This window comes from Ornithorhynchus anatinus, chromosome X2 (genome assembly GCF_004115215.2).
Source record: "Ornithorhynchus anatinus isolate Pmale09 chromosome X2, mOrnAna1.pri.v4, whole genome shotgun sequence".
Taxonomy (NCBI): Eukaryota; Metazoa; Chordata; class Mammalia; order Monotremata; family Ornithorhynchidae; genus Ornithorhynchus; species Ornithorhynchus anatinus.
The window spans coordinates 28,991,970-29,012,827 of NC_041750.1; the positions used below are offsets into that span (position 1 = coordinate 28,991,970).

General features: G+C 50.2%; 1 protein-coding gene and 1 non-coding gene across 3 annotated transcripts in view; both read left to right on the plus strand.

Annotated features, from left to right (window-relative positions):
- The window catches only part of ZNF516 (zinc finger protein 516), a 35,492-nt gene extending 31,274 nt beyond the window's left edge, over positions 1 to 4,218 (plus strand). For both annotated transcript variants that reach the window (XM_029053025.2, XM_029053028.2), the window contains one exon: positions 1,931 to 4,218. In XM_029053025.2, coding sequence (XP_028908858.1) covers positions 1,931 to 2,145 — 215 coding nt within the window. In that variant the 3' untranslated portion in view covers positions 2,146 to 4,218. The remainder of the gene's footprint in view (positions 1 to 1,930) is intronic.
- Positions 4,219 to 8,356: 4,138 nt separating this feature from the next.
- TRNAG-GCC lies at positions 8,357 to 8,427 on the plus strand. Its single transcript has one exon. It is a non-coding gene; the product is annotated as a tRNA-Gly (tRNA).
- The last annotated feature ends 12,431 nt before the right edge of the window (positions 8,428 to 20,858 follow it).

Below are 20,858 nucleotides of genomic sequence, written 5' to 3' on the forward strand. Positions count from 1 at the left end.
CGGGGTCATCGTTCTGCACCGTCCTGGATTGTTCTGGGTCATTCCAGACAGCTCTGGGCCATTTGGGTTTATCCTGAATCATTCCGGAGGGTTCTGGGCCATCTTGGGTCATTCTGCACAATCTGAGGTCATTCCAGACCATCTTGGGGCATACAGGCCATTCTGGACTGTTTTGTGCTGAACCTGGGCCATCCTGAACCATTTCCAATGATGGCTGCAAATCGTCTCCGAAACTCCTTCATTGCACTGCCTCCCTCCCCCAGCCTAAGGCATTTCTTTAATGACAAGACACACTACCCAGTTTATCTTGTCCCCAACCAATGAAATTCCCTGGTTTTGATATTAGCCATAACAACATCGTGAATCTGTAAAGTGCTTTCATCTTCTCATAAAGTTTTCCCATCACTGATCTCATGAGGAGAAGCAGTGTGGTCTAATGGATAGAGCATGGGCCTTGGAGTCAGGACCCGGGTTCTAATTCTGCTCGGCCACCTGTCTGTTGTATGACCCTGAAGAAATCATTTAGCTTCTCCTTGCCTCGTTCCCTCATCTGTAAAATGGGGATTAAAACTGTGAGCCTCATGTGGGACAGGGTCTGTGTCCAACATGATTAGCTTGCATCTATCCCAGCCCTTAGTACAGTGCTTGGCACATAGTAAGCGCTTAACAAATACCATAAAAAAATGATGTCCTCACTCTGAGTGTGAGGCAGGGATTCTTATCCCATTTCACAGTTAAGAAACCCAGGCCCAGGGAGGTTGTAATTTTGTAATCATGGAGACTGGTGGTAACCAGGAGGTCCACACCATCCCCAGCCCCTGGAAATGTTCGGGGCCCTGCTGGAGACAGAGGCCTGGGCGGGAAGGGACTGTGGTGTGGGGCTGAATGGGGGGGGGGCCTTGAGGTGTGATGACTGACTTGTGCTCCTGGGGATATCCGCCCCGGGATAAGAAGGGGCACGTCCATAGCTGCCGACGCATTCAGCTCTTTCCCTGCGCTTTCCACTTCAGGGGAGGGATATGCATGCGAGTGACCTGGGGCAACCTGGGGTCAGGCGAACAGCCCAGGGCAGCGTGTGGGTGTGGATGGTGCAGAGGGCGTGGTCCTGCTCCTGATCAGAGGTGCCGGCCGGGCTCTGTGCACTTCCTGGCATCCTCACCCTCTCCAGGGCCGTGACCCTGATTGGCCGGAGGGGCCAGAAGGATCCGCTCAGCTGGTCCGCCTCCTCCCGGGACCGGTTGCTAGGAGATGGCACTCAGGTTTCGTGCAGCACGGACCCGAAACATGCATTGGTCACTATGTGATGATGAAAGAGAATGAGAGTGTACATGGAGATAAATAATAAGCACGGGGAATAAGGCAATCCTTAACAGATTCGTGAGTGCTTAATTAATTGTAGTAATTCATTAAGCGCTTAATATGTACCAGTCACCGTACTAAGTACTGGGGCAGATCCAATACAGCCAGGTCTGATGGAGGTGCGGTCCCACACGGGGCTCTCAGTCTAAAGAGAAGGGAGGACGGGCTGGTATTGCATTACCCTTCTGTAAATGAGGAGACAGAGGAGTGAAGTTACTTGCCCAAGGTCACTCAGCAGGGATTAGGACTCGGGTCCTCTGACTCCCAGCTCGGGCCCAGGCTTTTCTTTTACTTACTATCTGATAATGTACATCTGCTCTTCTTTTCCATCGGTTAACTTTTTAAGGACAGGGACTCTCTTCATTTTGATGATATGCTCCCCAAGGGGCTGGTAAGGTGCTCTGCAAACAGCAGGTGCCCAGTAGAGCAGGGTGGGTGGGAGCCAGGGTCCTCTTCCCGCTGAGCTTCGTGGGCAGGTGGGCAGGTTGTTGGGCTGTGTTATCACAAGTGGGTGCCTCTTGCAAATGGCAGGGAGTTTTTCTGACTTTTCTGCCCTTCTTTCTGTTCCCAGGGCCCAAGCCACAGCCGCGTCAGCCTGGCCCTCCAAGTGCCTCCCCTCGAGGGTCTCTGAAGACCCCGGTGCCGAGCTCCCAGCGTGACCGCAGCCCAGACCCTGACTCCTGGCTCCAGCCCTCTCAGGACCGTGACCCGCCCCACCCCGAAGACGAGCAGCTGGAAGGTTTCCCCACCCGCCCCCTGGGGTCCCGAGCCGCCGTGCACGAGTAGAGGCTGGCTGGGCTCGGCCACAGCTGGAGGGTCGCCCACCCTTCTTGTGCACATCTGGAGCTGAGCCACGTCCCAAGGCACCCAGCACCCCGATGGGCACTGTGAATGGCTGGGGGGTGATCAGGGCACCTCCTTCCCCCCAGGCACCCCAGCCCTGGAGTGCTGTGCCCACACATCGAACAATAAGAACAGCAGCTGCAGGTGACCCTCGGTACCATGTGTTCAGCTCTGCTTTCTCCCCTCACCGCCAGAGCAGGAGGCCACAGTTCTGCCACTGCCCAGCCGCTCTGTGGGGATGGGTGGGATTCAAGGGTTAGGGGCAGGGTTGGTGGGGTGGCAGGGCTTTATATACCTCTTCTGCGTTAACTTTTTCAATGCAAATGTCCTGGTCGGGCTGAAGCCACATAACAACGAAGGGTCTTAAACCGTGCACGGTGTAAGCAGTTCAAATGTATTCCATAAGCATAAACGTACGTTATCTTCTCACTGCCGTGACACTATGTGTGATGGTAATATTTCTGAGCATTTCAGATCTTTGCACATATGGTTTTATGCATTATCAAAAGTCACTTCTGCCTTGAAAGGAAATGTTCTGGGAAATTTTTTGCAAAAGCTTTACTAGGTTTTGTTTCTTTTTTTAATTGTGACGTTTTGTAAAGGCAATGGATGAAAAACTAGCATGCAAAATATATTTTTCCACAAAGCAATAATTTTACATGTACAGAATGATCCTAACCTTTAATAGCGGCATGAACAGCCGTGACTTAACATGATAAATAGAGACTAGGGGCAGTTTTTGTAGGAAGTCGTGTTCAGGCACAGATATTTGTTTAAAAAAACCAACACCCACAAAACAGCAAAACCCCCTGAGGTGTGGTTTTCCTGTTCTCATGATTTGGTGGGTTTTTTATTGTTATTGTTATTATAATTATTACTGTGATTTTTGTTCTTATTTGTCCACTTTTGGTTCTGGATTGTACCTGTGACCAGTTTGGAACAACTTAGTGGTCCAGATTCCTCTGCAGCCCTTGCAGTGATGCAACATCACCTCCTGGCGTGGCTCTTTGCTTGGCATTTTCCTTCTCTCCTCCCCCTCCATCTGGATGCCCACAGTTCTGGGGCTCCCACCCTGAGGTTCTTTGGGTGGGAGGGAGAGGGAGCACTCCTGGAAGATCTCAAAGTTCCCCAGACCATTCCCTGCAGCTCCCAGAGTTGTCTGGCCCATTCCCTGCAGCTCCCAGAGTTACCCGCCCATTCCCTCAGCTCCCAGTGATTTCTGGACCTCTTCTGCCTCCTAACATTATCTGGACCATTTCCTGCAGCTTCAAGTTATCTGTATCACTTCCAGAGCCTAGAATTTTCAGGACCATCCTCAGCAGGACCCAGACCATTCCCAGTGACTCCCAGAGTTATGTGGACCATTCCCTGCAGTTCCAAGTTATCTGGACACCCCGGGCTCTCAGCATTTTCTGGACCATTCCTGAAGCTCCCAGACCTATCCAGAACACTCCTGGATTCCAGCATGATCCAGAAACTTCCCCAGCAGCTCTCAGCAACATTGGGCCTATTCCCAGCTCCCAGTCCAGAGTTTCTGTTCTCTCTCACTGCTTGGAAAATGCCCTTGGGATGGGGCAGGGGGATCAGTTTCCAAAATGTGTGCAGGAGTGGAGAGGCCAGGGAGGAGTCTCTCCTTTTCTTAGTGTCCGTGGAGAGTGGGCATCTCTCTGGGGCTGCCACCCACCCCTGTCAGCTTCCAGGCACAAATCTTGGATTCCATCTTTCTTTTCCGGTTTCGGTCAGTACGGTACCAGTCCATCCATTCATTCCTTCCCATCTTTTGGGCTGTAGTATTTAATATAATTGTGTTCCCTATTTATTTAGCCCATGTGTTTTGGTTAGCTTATGTTTAAAAGGAAAAGAAGGTGTTTGAGCATGCTAAGCCCTGTAAACTCTCTTCTGTTACAGACTTGCTACCTACCTCTACCGAACTACTGTTCCCTGCTCCCAACAGGAATTTGACAGTGTTTCCGTCTAATGTAACGTAGACAATAAAGGATTGGATTATCTACCCGACAGATTTTGTGTCTATCTGTCCTCTCCCTCCTCTCTCCATCTCCCCTCCGTCCTCTGTTGGCCTGTGCCCACCCTTCCCCTTGGTATCTGTCACCTGCCTGCTACAACCCACAAAAACTCATGCCCATCCTGGCCTCAGCCCCAACCAGAAGACTTGTGTTTGCTGGGGCCAAAGGGGCAGGTGACCCCAACTGGCTCTGCTGCCTGCATTGTCTGGGATACCCAGGCCTGGCCCCTTTCTAATCCTGTAAATCCAACATTCCCAGCCTGCTCGCAGACAGGATTGGCATTCCCAGCCCCCCATGGATAGGATTGGAATTCCAGCTCTCTCACAGACAGAATTGGCATTCCCAGTTCCCTCCTGGACAGGATCGGCATTCCCACCCTCATGCAGACAGGATTTACCATTTCTAACCTTCACTCAGATGGGATCTGGCTTTCCCAGTCCCCACGAGGAAGGAATTGGGAATTCCCAGCCATGATGTAGATGGGATCTGGCATTCTCAGTCCTCCTCCCAAGTGTTTAGTTCAGTGCTCTGTATACAGTAAGCACCCAATAAATACAACTGATTTATTTATTGATCCTTGAGAATAAGGTCGGGTGTATAGAGAGAAGAGAGAGGTGAACGGTTCCACAATCTTTAAATGACCAGTGAGACTGAGTGATTTTTATATATGAATCCACTCATATTGCGAGAGACCAGAACAGTGACCTTATTGTTATTGAATTACACAACAGCTAAGGTACAAGACTGGGAACTGTGCCCAGGTGAAGGGGAAGGAGGAGCAGAAAGGTGGGGCTGAAGAGAGGGCAGGGCAGTTTGGGTGCCTGTGGTTGAAGCAATTCCCACTCCCCGGGCAGTAACTGTGAGGGGGACAGGGAGACATGACAGTGAGGGAGGGTGAGGAGGCTCCCCTGGGACAATAATAGCAATAATGGTATTTGTTGCATGCTTACCATGGACCGAGCCCTTGGGTAGATACAGTACAAGTAGTAGAGTACAGATTAGATACAGATCCTGCCCCACTCAAGAGCCACAGTCTAAGGGGGAAGGAGAACAGGTATTTCTCAGCTACCCAGATTCTCAGATTTCCCAGAGGTCATGGGTTCTATTCTCGGCTCCGTGACTTTATCAGCTGTGTGACTTTGGACAAGTCATTTAACTTCTCTGTGCCTAAGTAACCTCATCTGTAAAATGGGGATTAAGATTGTGAGCCCCATGTAAGACAACCTGATTACCTCGCATCTACCCCAAAGTTTAGAACAGTGCTTGGCACATAGTAAGTGCTTAACAAATACGATTATTATTGTTATTATTATTTCATTCTCATTTTACAGATGAGGAAACTGAGGCCCAGAGAAGTGAGGTGACTTGTCCACGATCACCCAAGCAAGAAAGTGGTAGAGCCGGGATTAGAACCCCCGTCACCTAACTCCCGGCCTAGTGCTCTTTCTACTCGGCCACACTGCTTCTGGTGGAGTGCAGAGGATGGACTGGGGAGTAGTGGGCCAATCAGCCTCCTCCAGAGACCCTCAGATCCCCCCCAGGGAGCAGGAGAGAGAGGCTTTCAGCCACCTGCTGGGGGCTGGGAGGATGGAAGACCTGCGGCTATCTCTTCCGATGCCCTCCCGGCCCCTGCCACCTTGTGCCGCCCCAGGTCCGGACACCAGTACCTGCAACGGAGAGACGGCATCGGATTTACTGCTTCTCTCGGCCCAAGTCAGACTTCTCTGACTATAGGTTTCTTGTATTTAATATACAAGGATTTGACAAAGTGCGACAGTATAATCCCCTAATAATGCCCATTTTGTATCCTCGGTCTTAAAATGCTAAATATGTCACTATTAGAGGGGGTAACATAAAACTCGGTTTATAATATTAAAACTCAAGCAACGGCACACTGTTATCCATCACCGTCTGTGGGAATATTAAACTTCACTCATTGTTCTTTAATTCTGCATTTTTAGTAAAACAAATTGAGATTAAAGCAGCAGGCTCACATTGCAGGCTCTGCAGGGATTGGTGGGAAAGTTCCCAGCGAAGTAAGAAAACAAGTCCCGTGGACATCAGAGGCTGAGCAGGGTGGCAGTCGGGCAGCGGAGAGTGAACAGCGATGTCTGAGCTGTGTAAGGTCATTGGTGGCACCGCCAGGCCCAGTGGGACCAGTTGCATGTGTTTCAGAAACTCCCGGCAACTAAGCAAGCAAATGTTTCCAAAAAGGTACATCGTACCTAAACCACCAGCCTCAGAGTTCTGATTCTCCACCTGCTATAGGGTTTCTAGTTGTCACTCGATATGATGCTTGCTATTTCACTGAATGAAATTTGTTTTTCAGTATCATCCTTACCTGGAATTCGGATTAGCACGCTTGAAAGAAATGAGTGTGAGTGTGTGTGTGTATGTTTCTGCTTCTGTCTTGCTCTTCCTCTCAACCCCACCTTCAGCAAGTTCAAATGATGTTCAGGACAATGTTAAAGAATGAACCCTATAGGCCTTAGGAAAATATTTGAATGAATTCCAGTTTTTCTTTTTCTTTCAAAGGGAAGTGGCAGCTATCAAAGATAGCTGGTTGTTGGGGTGCTGGGGCAGGGAATGTATCTTGCCATGGGAAGTGGGGGAGAGGGCAGAAGAATGAAACTCCACTCCCCTCACTCCCCAACCCCAAAAACCTTTCCAGCAGCCTGGCCAGCAGGAAGGAAACCTTGTGACGGTGGACCTCAGGGTGAGGACCCTTGGGGTGGGTCATTGGGGTGGAGGACCTCAGAGTGGGAGGCTTAGGGCTGGGATATTGCGGCAGGGACTTCGGCTGCTGTGGTGAGCCTATCTTGGAGTTTCCAGGCTGTGTCCAGGAGAGCACCCATGCTTCTCGCTGGTCACCGGGTCGAATGACACTGACAGGGCCTGGGGTGGCTGCCAATTTCCCCGGAGAAATGAGGCTCGACCCTCCTTTAGAGGAAGACAGGGGTCATAGCTCACCGAGACCTGTATTTGAGGAGGATGGGTCCTAGCCCTCACTGGGCAGTTCCTGCTGCCCACTGCCTGGCCTGGGGGCCACACTGCTATGATTTAGATTTTCCAGTTTTCCTAAGCTGCTGGTCTCCCCCGAAACCCTCTGGGAGAGGGACCGGACTGCGAGTGCAGCCCGGACTGGAATCATCACTTCCAGCCAGCTGAACAACGACATTTGGCTTCATTTTCAAATTAAAAACAAAACAAAACAAAACATGAATCGATTGTGCAACATGAATGAATGATGATCCCAGGCGATGGGGGATCAGAAAGGCCAAGATTGGTGGTTACCTTCCTAGAATGTGCTGAGGCAATAATGAAATAATGTTCTTACAACTTCCAGTAAATTTCCCCCCTTGGATTCTGGCGGAGGCCATTCGATCGAGGCTGGGATAATAGAGATGTGCCCAGGCTGAGGATGAGAGTGGTAGGGGGCCGGCATAGGGAGGAGAGAGGGACCCTAGCCTCCAGGGTGGCAGAGAGAGGTCCCTGCTCCCAGACTCCGATGAGATGCCCACTTGGCCAGGGCCACCCAAGGCCGTAGGGCCGCCGGACACACCGTCGGCAGTGGTAGCAGGTGGCCACCCTGAGCTTGACTTCTGAGCTTGAGACATCTCCATCCCTAGGGTGGACAACGGGCAGCTCTGAGTGGCATTCTGGGGTGTGGAGTGAGATCCTGGAACACCAGAGGTTGTGGTGATCAGCATGTGACGTGCTGGGCCCCGAGGGATATGGTACAGTGGCCACAGACTGTTGGCCCAATCAGTGGCCTCCATGGAGCCACTGGCTTTTGCTTCTCATATTGGTGGACCCAAGGATCAGAGGGGCTCTCGCCCCACAGGTAGCCTTTCCCTTAGCAGAGCTGGAAAGGAGGGTCTGCTGGTGCTGCCGGGGGCTGGGGCGGGCAATGGCTTCCGTCCACCATTTCCTTGCCCTAAGGATGCCCTTGAACAACTCTAGACTCCAGTGAAATCAGTGCTGTGTGGAGCCGCTCAAGCAGAGGGGGTCCCAGAGGGTCAGGACTCCGGGGCCCTGATGGTTTCGTCCAATCGGTGGAAATGGCCTCGGAAATTGTTATGGTCCATTGGGTCAACCGTGACCTACTCTTAATAATAATAATAATAATCGCATTGGTGGTTCAGTGGTAGAATTCTCGCCTGCCACGCGGGAGGCCCGGGTTCGGTTCCCGGCCAATGCAACGGCTCCGTTTAGGAAGCAGCGTGGCTCAGTGGAAAGAGCATGGGCTTTGGAGTCAGAGGTCATGGGTTTGAATCCCGGCTCGGCCACTTGTCAGCTGTGTGACTTTGGGCAAGTCACTTAACTTCTCGGTGCCTCAGTGACCTCATCTGTAAAATGGGGATTAAGACTGTGAGCCCCACGTGGGACAACCTGATTCCCCTGTGTCTACCCCAGCGCTTAGAACAGTGCTCGGCACATAGTAAGCGCTTAACAAATACCAACATTATTATTATTAATAACCCATAATAATAATAATGGTGGCATATGTGAAACACATATGTGTCAGGCACTGCACTAAGCGCTAAGGTGGTTACAAACAAATCTGTTTGGATACAGTCCCCGTTCACAAGAAGCTCACGGTTTCAATCCCCATTTTACAGATGAGGTAATAACTGAGGCCCAGAGAAGTGAAGTGGCTTGCCCAAGATCACACAGCCGAAAAGTGGTGGAGTTGGGATTAGAACTCACGACCTTCTGACTCTCGTGCCCGTGCTCTATCCACTAACCCATGCCGCTTCTCAAAGGTCCCGAACTCGCATTCACACAGCTGGTCACCAAGGCCAGTATCGGCCAGCAAACCTTGGGACCTGTTGGGGCAGGGGGGGGCTACTTCCCCCTGCCCACACTGAGCTCTGGCCCACAACCAGACCCTAAGGAGACTGTGTCCAATCCAGTTACCTTGGAACTAGCACAGCTCTTAATACAGTGCCTGGACGTGGTAAACGCTTAACAAATACCACAATTATTATCAACCGCACCCTCGGACACACAAGCCTACAACACAATCACACATGAGCACACATCCAGTCCCGCGTGTACGCGTTCCAGCAGGGGGCAACATACAGCAAGGAGCACCACGTGCAGCTTCCCCTCCGACCTGCCTTGGGGCCGCGAGGGAAAGACGGCCGTCCTTCCAGCAGAGGGCCACCAAATCCAGCCAGCATCTCTCTGGGACCGAGGAAGGAGCAGAAAGATCGGGTTGCAATGCCCAGAGCTGGGCAGAAAAACGTGAGATCTCCCCCGCCCCTTCCCACCCTCTCTTTTTTCTCCCCCCCCCCCCTTCTCTTGGCCTGGAACACGTATGGTCACCAGGATCCTGGCGAATTCGATTTTGGAACCAAATTCGAAGGGGGTAAATCAATCGATGGTATTTATTGAGCGCTCATTATAATAATAATAATGTTGGTATTTGTTAAGCACTTACTATGTGCAGAGCACTGTGCTAAGCGCTGGGGTAGATACAGGGTAATCGGGTTGTCCCACATGAGGCTCACAGTCTTAATCCCCGTTTTACAGATGAGGGAACTGAGGCCCAGAGAAGTGAAGTGACTTGCCCACAGTCACACAGCTGTGGGATTCGAACCCATGACCTCTGGCTCCCAAGCCCATGCTCTTTCCACTGAGCCACGATTATGTACAGAGCATTGTACTAAGTGCTTGGGGGAGTACACTACAACAGAATTAGCAGATACTCTCCCTGCCCGTAACGAGTAGGATTTGATTTCCAGGCATCTTCCCAGATCCCTTCTTGTGTACCCATAAGTCTGGGTGTGCCTATGTGTGACTTGGCACACTTGTATGTTCGGGTATTCGTCGGCATGTACGTGCATGTGTCCATGTACCTAATAACGATAATGATGATGATGTCGATGGTACCTGTTCAGCGCTTACTATGTGCCGAACACTGTTCTAAGCACTTGGGTAGATACAAGTTAATTAGGTTGGACACAGTCCCTGTCCCAAATGGGGCTCACACTCTTTATCCCCATTTTACAGATAAGTTAAGTGAGGCCCAGAGTAGGTAAGTGACTTGTGGACATGTGGTGGATCTGGGATTAGAACACAGGTCCTAGGCCCATGCCCTATCTGCTAAACCATGCTGCCTCTCTACATACATGGATGCACGTGTGTCCAGCTGTTGGATAGCAACCTTGGAGCCATGGCTAGCTCCCTGAGGATCTGGCAGGTGAGAGGTTCCCTGGCACCTAGATCCTGCCTACAGTCCTCCTGGCAGCCAGGCTGGTACCTGGCAATGTTTAGCTCTTCCTTTTCCATCTCCTCCCTCTGTACCACCATACGTTTAGTTGGCAAACAGGTTGTAGGGACAGCTCTGGCCAATTGGAAGGTGTGGGCATCCGGTGTCCAGGGTGGCCCTGGTGCCTCTGCTGGCATTCCTGGTTGTGCCAACCCCTTAATGGGGACAGTGAGGAAGGTGAGAACCCACAGGTGCCGAGACCCTTCACCCCTCCTGCTCTGGTCCCGACTCGCATCCCTTCTCCGACCTGACCGGCTCTCGGGCGGCGCAGTTTCTATCGGCCAGGTTATCTGGATTTGTCATCCCGCAGAAGATTAAGCACCGCCTGCCTCGGCTGGGGGATTTCCAGGCCTCACATCACAAAGTTTTCAATCATATTTCTGCAGTGCACATTTAGCTTACAGAACTCGGAGTACTTATCTTCTCAGTGCAGGTGACGAAGCCCATGGTACCTTGTACGCTTACCAGTTTATCTGTCAGCAAACCCGTCCGCAGGTGGGGCCCGGGAGGGCTTCCCTGCTGTGTGTACATGTGTGTCTCTGGGTCTGGTTGTACATGTATGTGTCTCATGGATGGCTCTATCGCTGTTATTCTTTGGGTCTAATAATCATAATTGTGGTATTTGTTAAACGCTTACTCCTGTGTTAAGCACTGCACCAGATCCTGAGGTAGATCCAAATCATCAGGTTGGACACAGTCCCTGTCTCACATGAGACTCACAGACTATGAGTCTCTCTATGCTGGATCTCTCTGCCTCTATCTCTCCCAATGAGCCAGGGTAGGGCTGGTTTTCAGGAGGGCTGTTCTAGAACAAGCACTCTGTGGTATTGGACTTTGAAATGAAAGAACCACCACCATCTGCTTCATCACATCTGGCTTCTGTGTGAACAGTTCGCTGATGCCAATCACGGTTGGTTGGCTCCAGGGGCTCCAGGATGATTGGAGGAACCATGGGCCAGTTGCCCTCCTGGACATCTGCCCTCATGGTTAGGGATGGACTAGCCAACACCCCTGATTCTCCTCTCTCCAGCCCCAACTTTCCCCCAGAGACCCAGCACAGATCATCCAAAACCCCTGATTCTCCTCTCTCCATTCCTGACTCTTCCAAAGTTCCAATTTTCTTGCCTTGCCTTTAAATGGAATTCTCCAGGCAAGTGGCATGAATTGAATCTTATTCTTCTTGCTCTTTTCTTCCAAATTTGCACTTCATGAGATTGGCATTGTAGGACAGGACAAAACCAACCATGAAATCTCCTTTACACCTCTCTCCCTGACACTTTGTCCTCTATTAGTAAAAATAGAAGGCATTTTGTGAATGTTGTTTTTTCTTCTAACACTCAAGTGATAACTTCCAGGCTTTTAATAAAACATTTATTGGAATCGGGCAAAGGCAGATTTCAAAGGAAAACCATGAAAAAGGAGGTGGACATGTCTGCAGACACCATTTTTCTGGCAACATACTTTTCCAGATTTTTTTACTTTATTTTATTTAATGGTATTTTTTAAGTGCTTACTGTGTGCCAAGCACTGTTCTGAGCACTGGGGTAGATACAAAATAATCAGGTTGGACACAGTTCCTATCCCATGTGGAACTCACAGTAATAATAATAATAATGTTGGTATTTGTTAAGCGCTTACTATGTGCCGAGCACTGTTCTAAGCGCTGGGGTAGACATAGGGGAATCAGGTTGTCCCACGTGGGGCTCACAGTCTTAATCCCCATTTTACAGATGAGGGAACTGAGGCACAGAGAAGTTAAGTGACTTGCCCACAGTCACACAGCCGACAAGTGGCAGAGCTGGGATTCGAACTCATGAGCCCTGACTCCAAAGCCCGTGCTCTTTCCACTGAGCCACGCTGCTTCTCACAGTCTAAGTAGGAGGAGTAGGAGGAGTAGGAGTAGGAGGAGTAGGATTTAATCCTCATTTTGCCGATGAGGAAACTGAGGCATAGAGAAGTTAAGTGACTTTTTTATGGAATTTGTAAAGCACTTACTATGTGCCAGGCACTGCACTAAGAGCTGGAGTAGGTACAAATTAATCAGGTTGGACACAGTCCAAGTCCCACATGAGGCTCACAGTCTTAATACCTATTTTAGAGATGAGGTAACTGAGGGCAGAGATAATTTAAATTACTTGCCCAAGGTAACCCCTGTAGGCAAAGTGGCAGAGCTGGGATTAGAAACCAGGTCCTCTTGACTCCCAAGCTTGGGCTCTTTCCACTAGGCTAAACTGCTTAACTAGAATATAAACCCATGTCTTCCATGAAAAAATACGACCAAAAGCAATAAATAGCAAATAGAAGCAAACTCGGGAACAATAAAGCCATTAAGGAAACATGCCATTAGGAAAAAAACCTGAAGGATTTCCTATGAGATTCACCAGAATCACTTTCTCCATGTTCAAGGAAATGGTTAAAATGTTTCGAGCTGCCCTAGTCATTCTCTTTCTATTTTAAAGGCCAACTTCTCTGAACCAGAACCACTTCATGCCTCTCTTTGATCCTGCTAATGAGGTCCAGTTTCTCCATTCTATCTGAAGGAAACAGACACGTGGTGGAAATTATGAGATAGATGTGTGTGGGACCACGAGACAAATGAGTGTGGGACCATGACACAGATGTGTGTGGAACCACGAGACAGATGTATGTGGTACTGGGAGACCAGTTAATGTGGGACTACAAGACAGATGTGTTTGGGATGGGCAGCCCCAGGGAGGTTGGCTCAGATGGCCCTTGTGAGTCACGAGGGGGGCTGGGAAGGTCCCCAGACCTGCCTCCAGGTCACCACAATCATCTCTCAGCACCAGGCTGATGGGGGGTGGGGGGCAGGAGCTGGGGGGTGGTAAACAGAAGCTGGGGGGGTGGTAAACAGACCTAGCTGGTTCCTTTGTTTGTTTCATCACCTACTTTTGTTTTTGTCATTGTATCCTCAGTCTTCCTCTCTTACCCGTTGGGTTTTGGGGAATCTGTATTTGCTTGTGTCTCCTTTTAGACAGGCCACAACAGTGGTTTTTACACCGGGTGGTTGTTCCTTTGTTTACTGTGTTTCATACAGTCGGCACCCAGTACCGCACTCAGCACGCAGTAGGTGTAGAGAACAGCGCCCTGCACTCGGGATCCAGTACTGCGCTCTGCATGCCGTCAGCACCAAGTACAGTGCCCTGCATACAGTAAGCACGCAGAATGCACGTGGTCACTGCTAGAGTCCATATACACACACACTGGGGCACACCACACCTCCCTCCTGCTAGCCCACCATAGGGAGATTACATGATCCCCTGGAGACTGGGATCAGAGAGGACAAGTTCTAAATCAGGTGACTAACCACCTCACCCTCAGGACCCTCCCCGTCCAGGGTGGACCTGGTAACCCTAGTCTGCCGAGTTGCTGCTCACCTCCACAAATACAGCCAGCCCAACTAGAGTGACCCTCTGCCTCGGTTCAGCTGGGACTGTTCCAGGTTTTGGTAGGCCACCCTGGGCACTGAGTGAAAAGTGGGCAACTATCCTGTGAACGAGACTATCCCGGCTAAATGGTCATCTTGCCTGGCACCCACTCCAGTTGCTACTCCAGTCCCTTGGCATTCTGGGATTTGTAATTTGGATGCCCCTGAAAGCTAGGGGACTTTATCCCCACAATTGCTCCCCTTCCTCACACTCTCCAAGCACCATTAAGTGGAAATGGGAAGGCACACAGGCTCGGGACTATGACCTGTCTCTCGTGGGCCTAACTGGGAAGTTCCCTTAAGCCTAGTGAATAGAGCATGGACCTGTGAGTTAGAAGGACCTGGGTTCTAATCCCAGCTCCACCACTTGTCTGCTATGGGACCATGGGCAAGTCATTTCACTTTTTTCCTACATTATCTCATCTTTAAAATGGGGATTAAGATTGTGAGTCTCATGTGGAACAGAGACTATCCGACCTGATTTGCTTGTATCTGTCCCAGAGCTTAGTACAGTGCCTGACATTGTAAGCATAGTAAGCACTTAGCAAATATCACAGTTATTACTATTATTATTGTTCCCTGCCCACCCCAGCTGGGGTACTGGGAGACCCAAAGATGCCCGCTCCCTTTCGAACAAGGTTGGTGATCACCAACCCAGGTTCTCAGGCCCTGCCGGAAGCTCCTTCGTGCTGCTGCCAGCTGAGAACTAACTTAGTTAGTTCTGGCAGGTGTCTCTCAAGTCTTACCCACAATGCCTCTGATGTTGTATTTCTCATTCCCATTTAATCAGTTTTCCCACTGTTATGACATCTGCCAAGCACTCCTGGGTTGGTGGATGAGCCAAAGTTTGAACAATTCATTGTTGACTGTAACAAATACCTGTCAATTGCAGACTGACAATTCCTACTTAGGTTAAACTACAAAAAGAAAAGTAAAACACCCTCTCCTGTGGCATTATCAAAAGGAATGAGGAAACATTTGATATGTGCTTTTACAGGGGAACAAAACCTAAAGCTTTAGCTCTAAGGGTTTCAGAGAAGACTAAGGAGTAGAAGAGAGAAAGCAAGGGATCTGATTGGCAGTTGGCACAGGGAAGACTTATCCAGATCATGCTCTCTGTGATTGTGAGCTGGGGTTCACGTTCAGAAGAGCATCAGAACTGAACGGGATCATCTTGGGTCAGCCCCATGGCTTATCTACTCAGGACTCTGACTCCAACAGGGGAGACCCTTGGGCTGATTTTGCTTCTGGACGCCCACCCACCTGGTTAAGGACGGGCCATCCAACACCCCTAATCATCCCTCTCCATCCCGAATCAGACCATTTTGGCTGTAGTGAAGGGCACGAGGCAGAGAGAAAGGTGGAAGGAGAACTTTTAGGTAGGTGTGGGGCTGAAGAAATTAGGTCACATCTTAGTTTCTCAGGGTGCTTATGGCAATGAAAATGAACAGTGGAGGAAAAATCTTTTGTCTCAAGAATCTCCCTCAACAGACGTAGCAGGTTCACAGGCACTGAATCAGGTTGGGGCAGTTGGGTCTTCATGGGGTAGCAGGTTGGCTAAGTGACCTCTTCCTCCTCTTCCTCCTTCTCCTCCACTTCTTATTTCTTCCCCCTCCTCCTTTTCCCCCTCTTTCTCCTCCTCCTTCTGCCCTCTCTGGTTGCATTTCTTAATGTGCTTCAGAAGCTTTTCCTTCTGAATTGCGTTCGTATGTTCAGCCACTGCACTCTGTGAGCGACTCTACCCCTTGGACTGAACGTGGCCACACAAATTAGCTTCCAAACCAATCTGGATGCACCAAGTGGATATCTAAATCTTGGTTTGAGGTCCTCCCTGGAAATCTTAATAGTGGTAATTCTATTTCATAATAGAAATGGTATTTATTAAGCACTTATTTTGTACAGATCAGTGTACTGAGTGTTGGGAGAGAGGCTACAAATACTCCGTTGAGAATTAGACACAGTCCCTGGCCCTCCAAGGGTCCACAGTCTACAAAGCCTGGACGGGCCAAAGATATATAAGGAGGAAAAAACAATAGCAGTCCAGAAAATGACATAAAAGGCCAGAGCAAGGATATATACAAAACTGGAAGCTGGCAGACAGCTCAGCCAGGCTTTGGCTCTGTTTCAGGGCCTTCCCAAACTCTCCCTTCTCCTCTTGCCCAGCTCCATCTCTGGACGTTCTCCTGTGCGGGCAGTGGGGGACATAGCAGCAGTGTGTGTTGGGGTGGTCTGCCCGAGGAGGTGGAGGTGGCAGCGAAGGTCCCAGGAGAGGATTTCCACCCTCGCCTCCGATGTGGGTCACTGCGCTTCTCGCCGCCACATGGCCAAGCTGGTTTGGGTCGTGGTCGATGAATTCTGCCCTCTCCTCAAGTCATTCAGACAGCACCCTCTTCCCCTCCACAAAACCACGGCCCATATACAAGTCAAATCTGCTTTTTCCCCGGGCAATGATTTATTTCCCTCTTAAATTGCCTGGACCAGTTAGTTTTTTATTTTTATTAAGTCACACTATTCTTAAATGAAACTATTGATTTAAAGTCAGCTTAGTGAGGATTTAATTTGTTTTCAGGGGATTAGAGCAGGTAACATGGGATAATTTTACAATAAAGTGGAATGGAGGCATTCCTTCACATTAGCCTTACCTTTCTTCTTGCCAGGCTGCACAGACATTACAAATTTTCGAGTAAATTGTGGAAATACATTCATAAATCAGGCCTAATTCTTCTGCCTGCTTAAGGGTTATTCTGAGAATATTTTGCCTTGACCTTGCCCCTGTTGTCCTTTCATGGAGAACGTGTGCATCTGAAGCTTCCCTCAGTCCTGCTTCTCTGTCCCGCTCCTCTGTCTCACTCCCCTGTCCTGCTTCATTTCTCTGGTCCTCTCTCCTGTTTCTGTGCTCCTCTTCTCTGTCCTGTTCCTCTGTTCCAACTCCTCTGCCCCGTTCCTCTGTCACACTCGTCCGTTCTGGTCTCCTGTCCCTCTTCTCTGTCCTTCTTTCAAATTTCCCCTCCCCCTGAGCTCCCATATGCTTTGGTTTCAACCCCAATTCCTCTTGGTGGGGTTCCAGAGCCTCAGCCGGGGCTGGTGTCAGGACAGCTAGCGCACGGCTGCCCTTGGGCATGGGGAAAAGACCGCCCAGACCCAGGAGCTTTCCCCAGAGATCTATTCCCCGGCCCGGTCCCTGGAGGCCAGAGAGTGTGATCCGACTGCTTGGCACAAAGCCCTGGGATTGGGATCTTTGGGGGGCAGAGCTGCAGCAGCCTCGGCCCTGTCCCGACGCCTGCTCTCCTCTCTCCGGGCTTCTTTGGGATCTGGGAAGATGAGGCCCCAGAGAGGCTTTCTGTAACCCATGCAGGAAGTGCAGTCTGCTTCCTCACTGGCGGTCATTCCGAAGTCTAACTGCAGCCTTTGGTTCTGTTCCGCATCAATCAAACAACAGTTTGGTCCATAAACCCCCCAAGAAGCATTTTAACTTAAGATCCAATGCCAAGGCCCTGGGACTCTTGCCTATTGTCTGCTCAGGGTCCTGGAGGAAGAATTCGATAGCAGTAGAAAGCAAGAAAAATGGCGGCCGCGTGATTTTTTTGCATAGAGAGGGAGGAAACACCCAATAAATTAGGGGGAGGGGAAGCGGAGTAAAGGCCAGAGGAAAGCGCCGTTTAATTGTGAGCCACTCTTCCTGTGCGGGTCCCTGCCAACAGCAGCAGCCGCTCCCGCTCCCGGCCGGGTGGAAGATGAAAGCGGGGATGGCAGACATGTGCAGACTCACAAAAGAACCTATTTGGACTGGCGTGTCAGCTCATCTTTATCAAATGTTGCACAGGTATATTTTGTGGCCATGCTTCATTACCCCAGAATGGCATGCCTGAAATGTTTGTCTCCTCTATAAACTCAACAGCTTTTCCAGTGAGGCACGTTTGACAGAGCAATAGACCGGTATTTCTCTTGCCGACGTCAGTTTGTAAAAGGCTGGACAATTAAGGAGAGAGAGTGTATGTGTGTGCGTGTTCATGTGCATGTGTATGTGTGTGCATGCGTGTGCGTGTCTGTGTCCCTACCTCTGACTAACAGAAAGCGAACAGCAAGGAGAGAAATCTCCCCAGAAAGGCCCCCAGCTACTTCCCAAGACCAGAATCATCCCTCCCCTGCTGCCTCCTAGCCCCTCTGTCTGGTCCCGCACTGAGGGCTTGGGGTCAGTACTTTTCGAATGTGACCGGAAGTCCAAATAGTGTCCACATGTCCATCAGAGGCCCCCAGCCAGAGTGGAAAGACACGGGGTCATCTCGGAGCACCTGGAGGGGGACAGTTGTAGGAGCAGGGACTTACACTGCACAACGTAGAGAAGCAGCGTGGCTCAGTGGAAAGAGCACGGGCTTTGGAGTCAGAGGTCATGGGTTCAAATGCCGGCTCGGCCACTTGTCAGCTGTGTGACTTTGGGCAAGTCACTTAACTTCTCGGTTCCTCAGTTACCTCATCTGTAAAATGGGGATTAAGACTGTGAGCCCCACGTGGGACAATCTGATTCCCCTGTGTCAACCCCAGCGCTTAGAACAGTGCTCGGCACATAGTAAGCGCTTAACAAATACCAACATTATTATTATTATTATTAACGTGGTCACAGTATGGGGGTGGGAATGGGGGAGGATATGGGAAAGGAGTGGGGGGCAGGCTGGGGGTGGGCAAGAGGGCGAGTGGGGCAGGCTACTCGCACTGGGACCTCCTGCCTCTGCTGGGCCTCATCTCCTGATTTTGGAATCTCGGCTGCAGCCGCTCCGACATCCCCTGGAAGATTAACTTGACTTGCTGCTGTCTCTCGATAGTCTCTCCTAATGACTCTTCCATGGGAGTGGGGTGGGGGTCCAGAAATCTCACAGGCGCCAGGCAGAGTTTGATGTCGACTAAAAAATGTAAAGTCTGACTATTATCAGTTCTGTTTCTTTAAACGAGTTTTTAATAAACTTGTTTTCATGGCACCACTTTATAATTAAACGTCAGTGAGGGAGTCAGTTGATAATAAGAGTTCTGCTCAGTTTTATGAGCCAATAACTTAGTTCCTGAGAGCGGGTGGACAGAGCTCTTTTCTTCCCGAAAAGGGAGATTGAGGGGAAGCAAGGGCCAGCCCTGGCCAATGGGACCAGGAGAAGTGTTGTGGCCTAGTGGAAAGAGCCTGGGCCTGGGAGTCAGGGGATTTGGGTTCCATCCCAAAGTGGCTTTGCCATTTACCTGCCCTGAGTTCTTGGGCAAGTCACTTCACTTTTCGGTGCCTCAGTTTCCTCATCTGTAAAACAGGGATAAAATACCTCTTCTCCCTCCTACTTAGACTGAGTCCTAAATGCGACCTGATAAACTTACACCTACAGTGCTCTGCACATAGTAAGTGCAAAATACAAATACCACTATCATTGTTATTAAGTCGTTTAGGATTTGGTTCTATATTACTGCTAAACATTAACCCCAAATGTGATGCCCGGGTTTCTGTGGCAGGAGGGCCATGGGGAGGGCTCTGAGCCGAGGGAGGCGGGTGGCCAGGTCAGCTGCTGCAGGTGTGTGGCTTGGCCCCAGATGCAGGGGCTCCAAGATCTCGTCCCTTTCTGGGCACCTGACTTAACTGGGGTGGGGAGGGAGGAAGAAGGATGGGCTTCTCTGTAGTCGAAGGGAGAGGACTTTGGTCACCATACACTCGGACGGTCCATTTTAGGGATTTGCTATTTCTGAAGGGGCAGTGGAGCACAGTATAATGTAGGCAGTGTAGGTACATTGTAGAACAGGCATTGCAGTACAGTGGAGTGAGGGCAGTACAGGGCAGTGGAGTACAATGTGTTGCACCCAGTAGGTGCCCAATAAATACCTTTTCTACTGCAAGACTATTTTATTTTCTCTCTCTCTCAACCCTGGGTTCACCCAGCTTCCCACTGAGGTCCAGCAAAGTAACCCTAACTTTCCCTGATTATCTGGGATCTCATTGTTTAGGCTCTCCCTTCTCCCCAAGCCTCTCAAGGAGTGGAATGGCTGTCTAGAGATACTTGTTCCCATGGGGCTATCAGAATTGAATTTGGAGGTACTCCCCTAGATGAGGAAGGGGTTTGAGGCCCTGTAATGGTGGGGGACTGGGGCATCCTCTGGAACTAAGCTTTTGGTTGCCCCTTTGCTTCAGAAAACCTTCGGGGTTCCTCTGGCCCGGGGACCATGGGACCGCCTTCTGCAGAGTTGGCAGTGGTGCAAGTGCTTGCAGTGGGTGTGGAGGGTGTACCCTGCAATGGATACACACACATGCACGTATACGCACATGAACACACCCACACACCCAAACTTCGGGTTGTTCATAGACGTGTTTTTATGGTTTTTTTCTTTCAGAAAAATTGTTACTCTCAGAATCTGCCACAGAAGACCAGGCCAAGAAGGCTATTAGGAAATAATGACGATGGTCTTATGCTATGCTAAACTCTGGGGTTGGCTCAAAGTAATTAGACTGGACCTAGTTTCTGCCCTCCATATGAGGCTCACAGCATAAGTGGGAGGGAGAGCAGGAATATTATCCCCATTTTACAGATGAAGAGACCGAGGCCCAAAACAGGCCAGGGGCAAAATGGGGATTAGACCCGGATCTCCCAACTCCCAGTCCCATTCTCTTTTCACTAGGCTACACTGTTTCTCTCCATCTGCCATTGTTCCATTTCTTTCCTCCTCTCTACCTGCCTCTCTGCTTGCCTGTCTGTCTGCCCACCTACCTGCCTGACTGCGTATCTGCCTGTCTGTCTGTCTGTCTGTCCTGTTCTCCAGTTTGAGGAACAACTGGAAAAGTGTCGATGGAAGACCTGAGACATAGTCCCAAGGCCAAAGCGGATCCCGAGAAACGAAGCCTCTCTGACCGCGAGTCAGGTTCAGTAAAGACGGAGCAAGGAAACAGGCG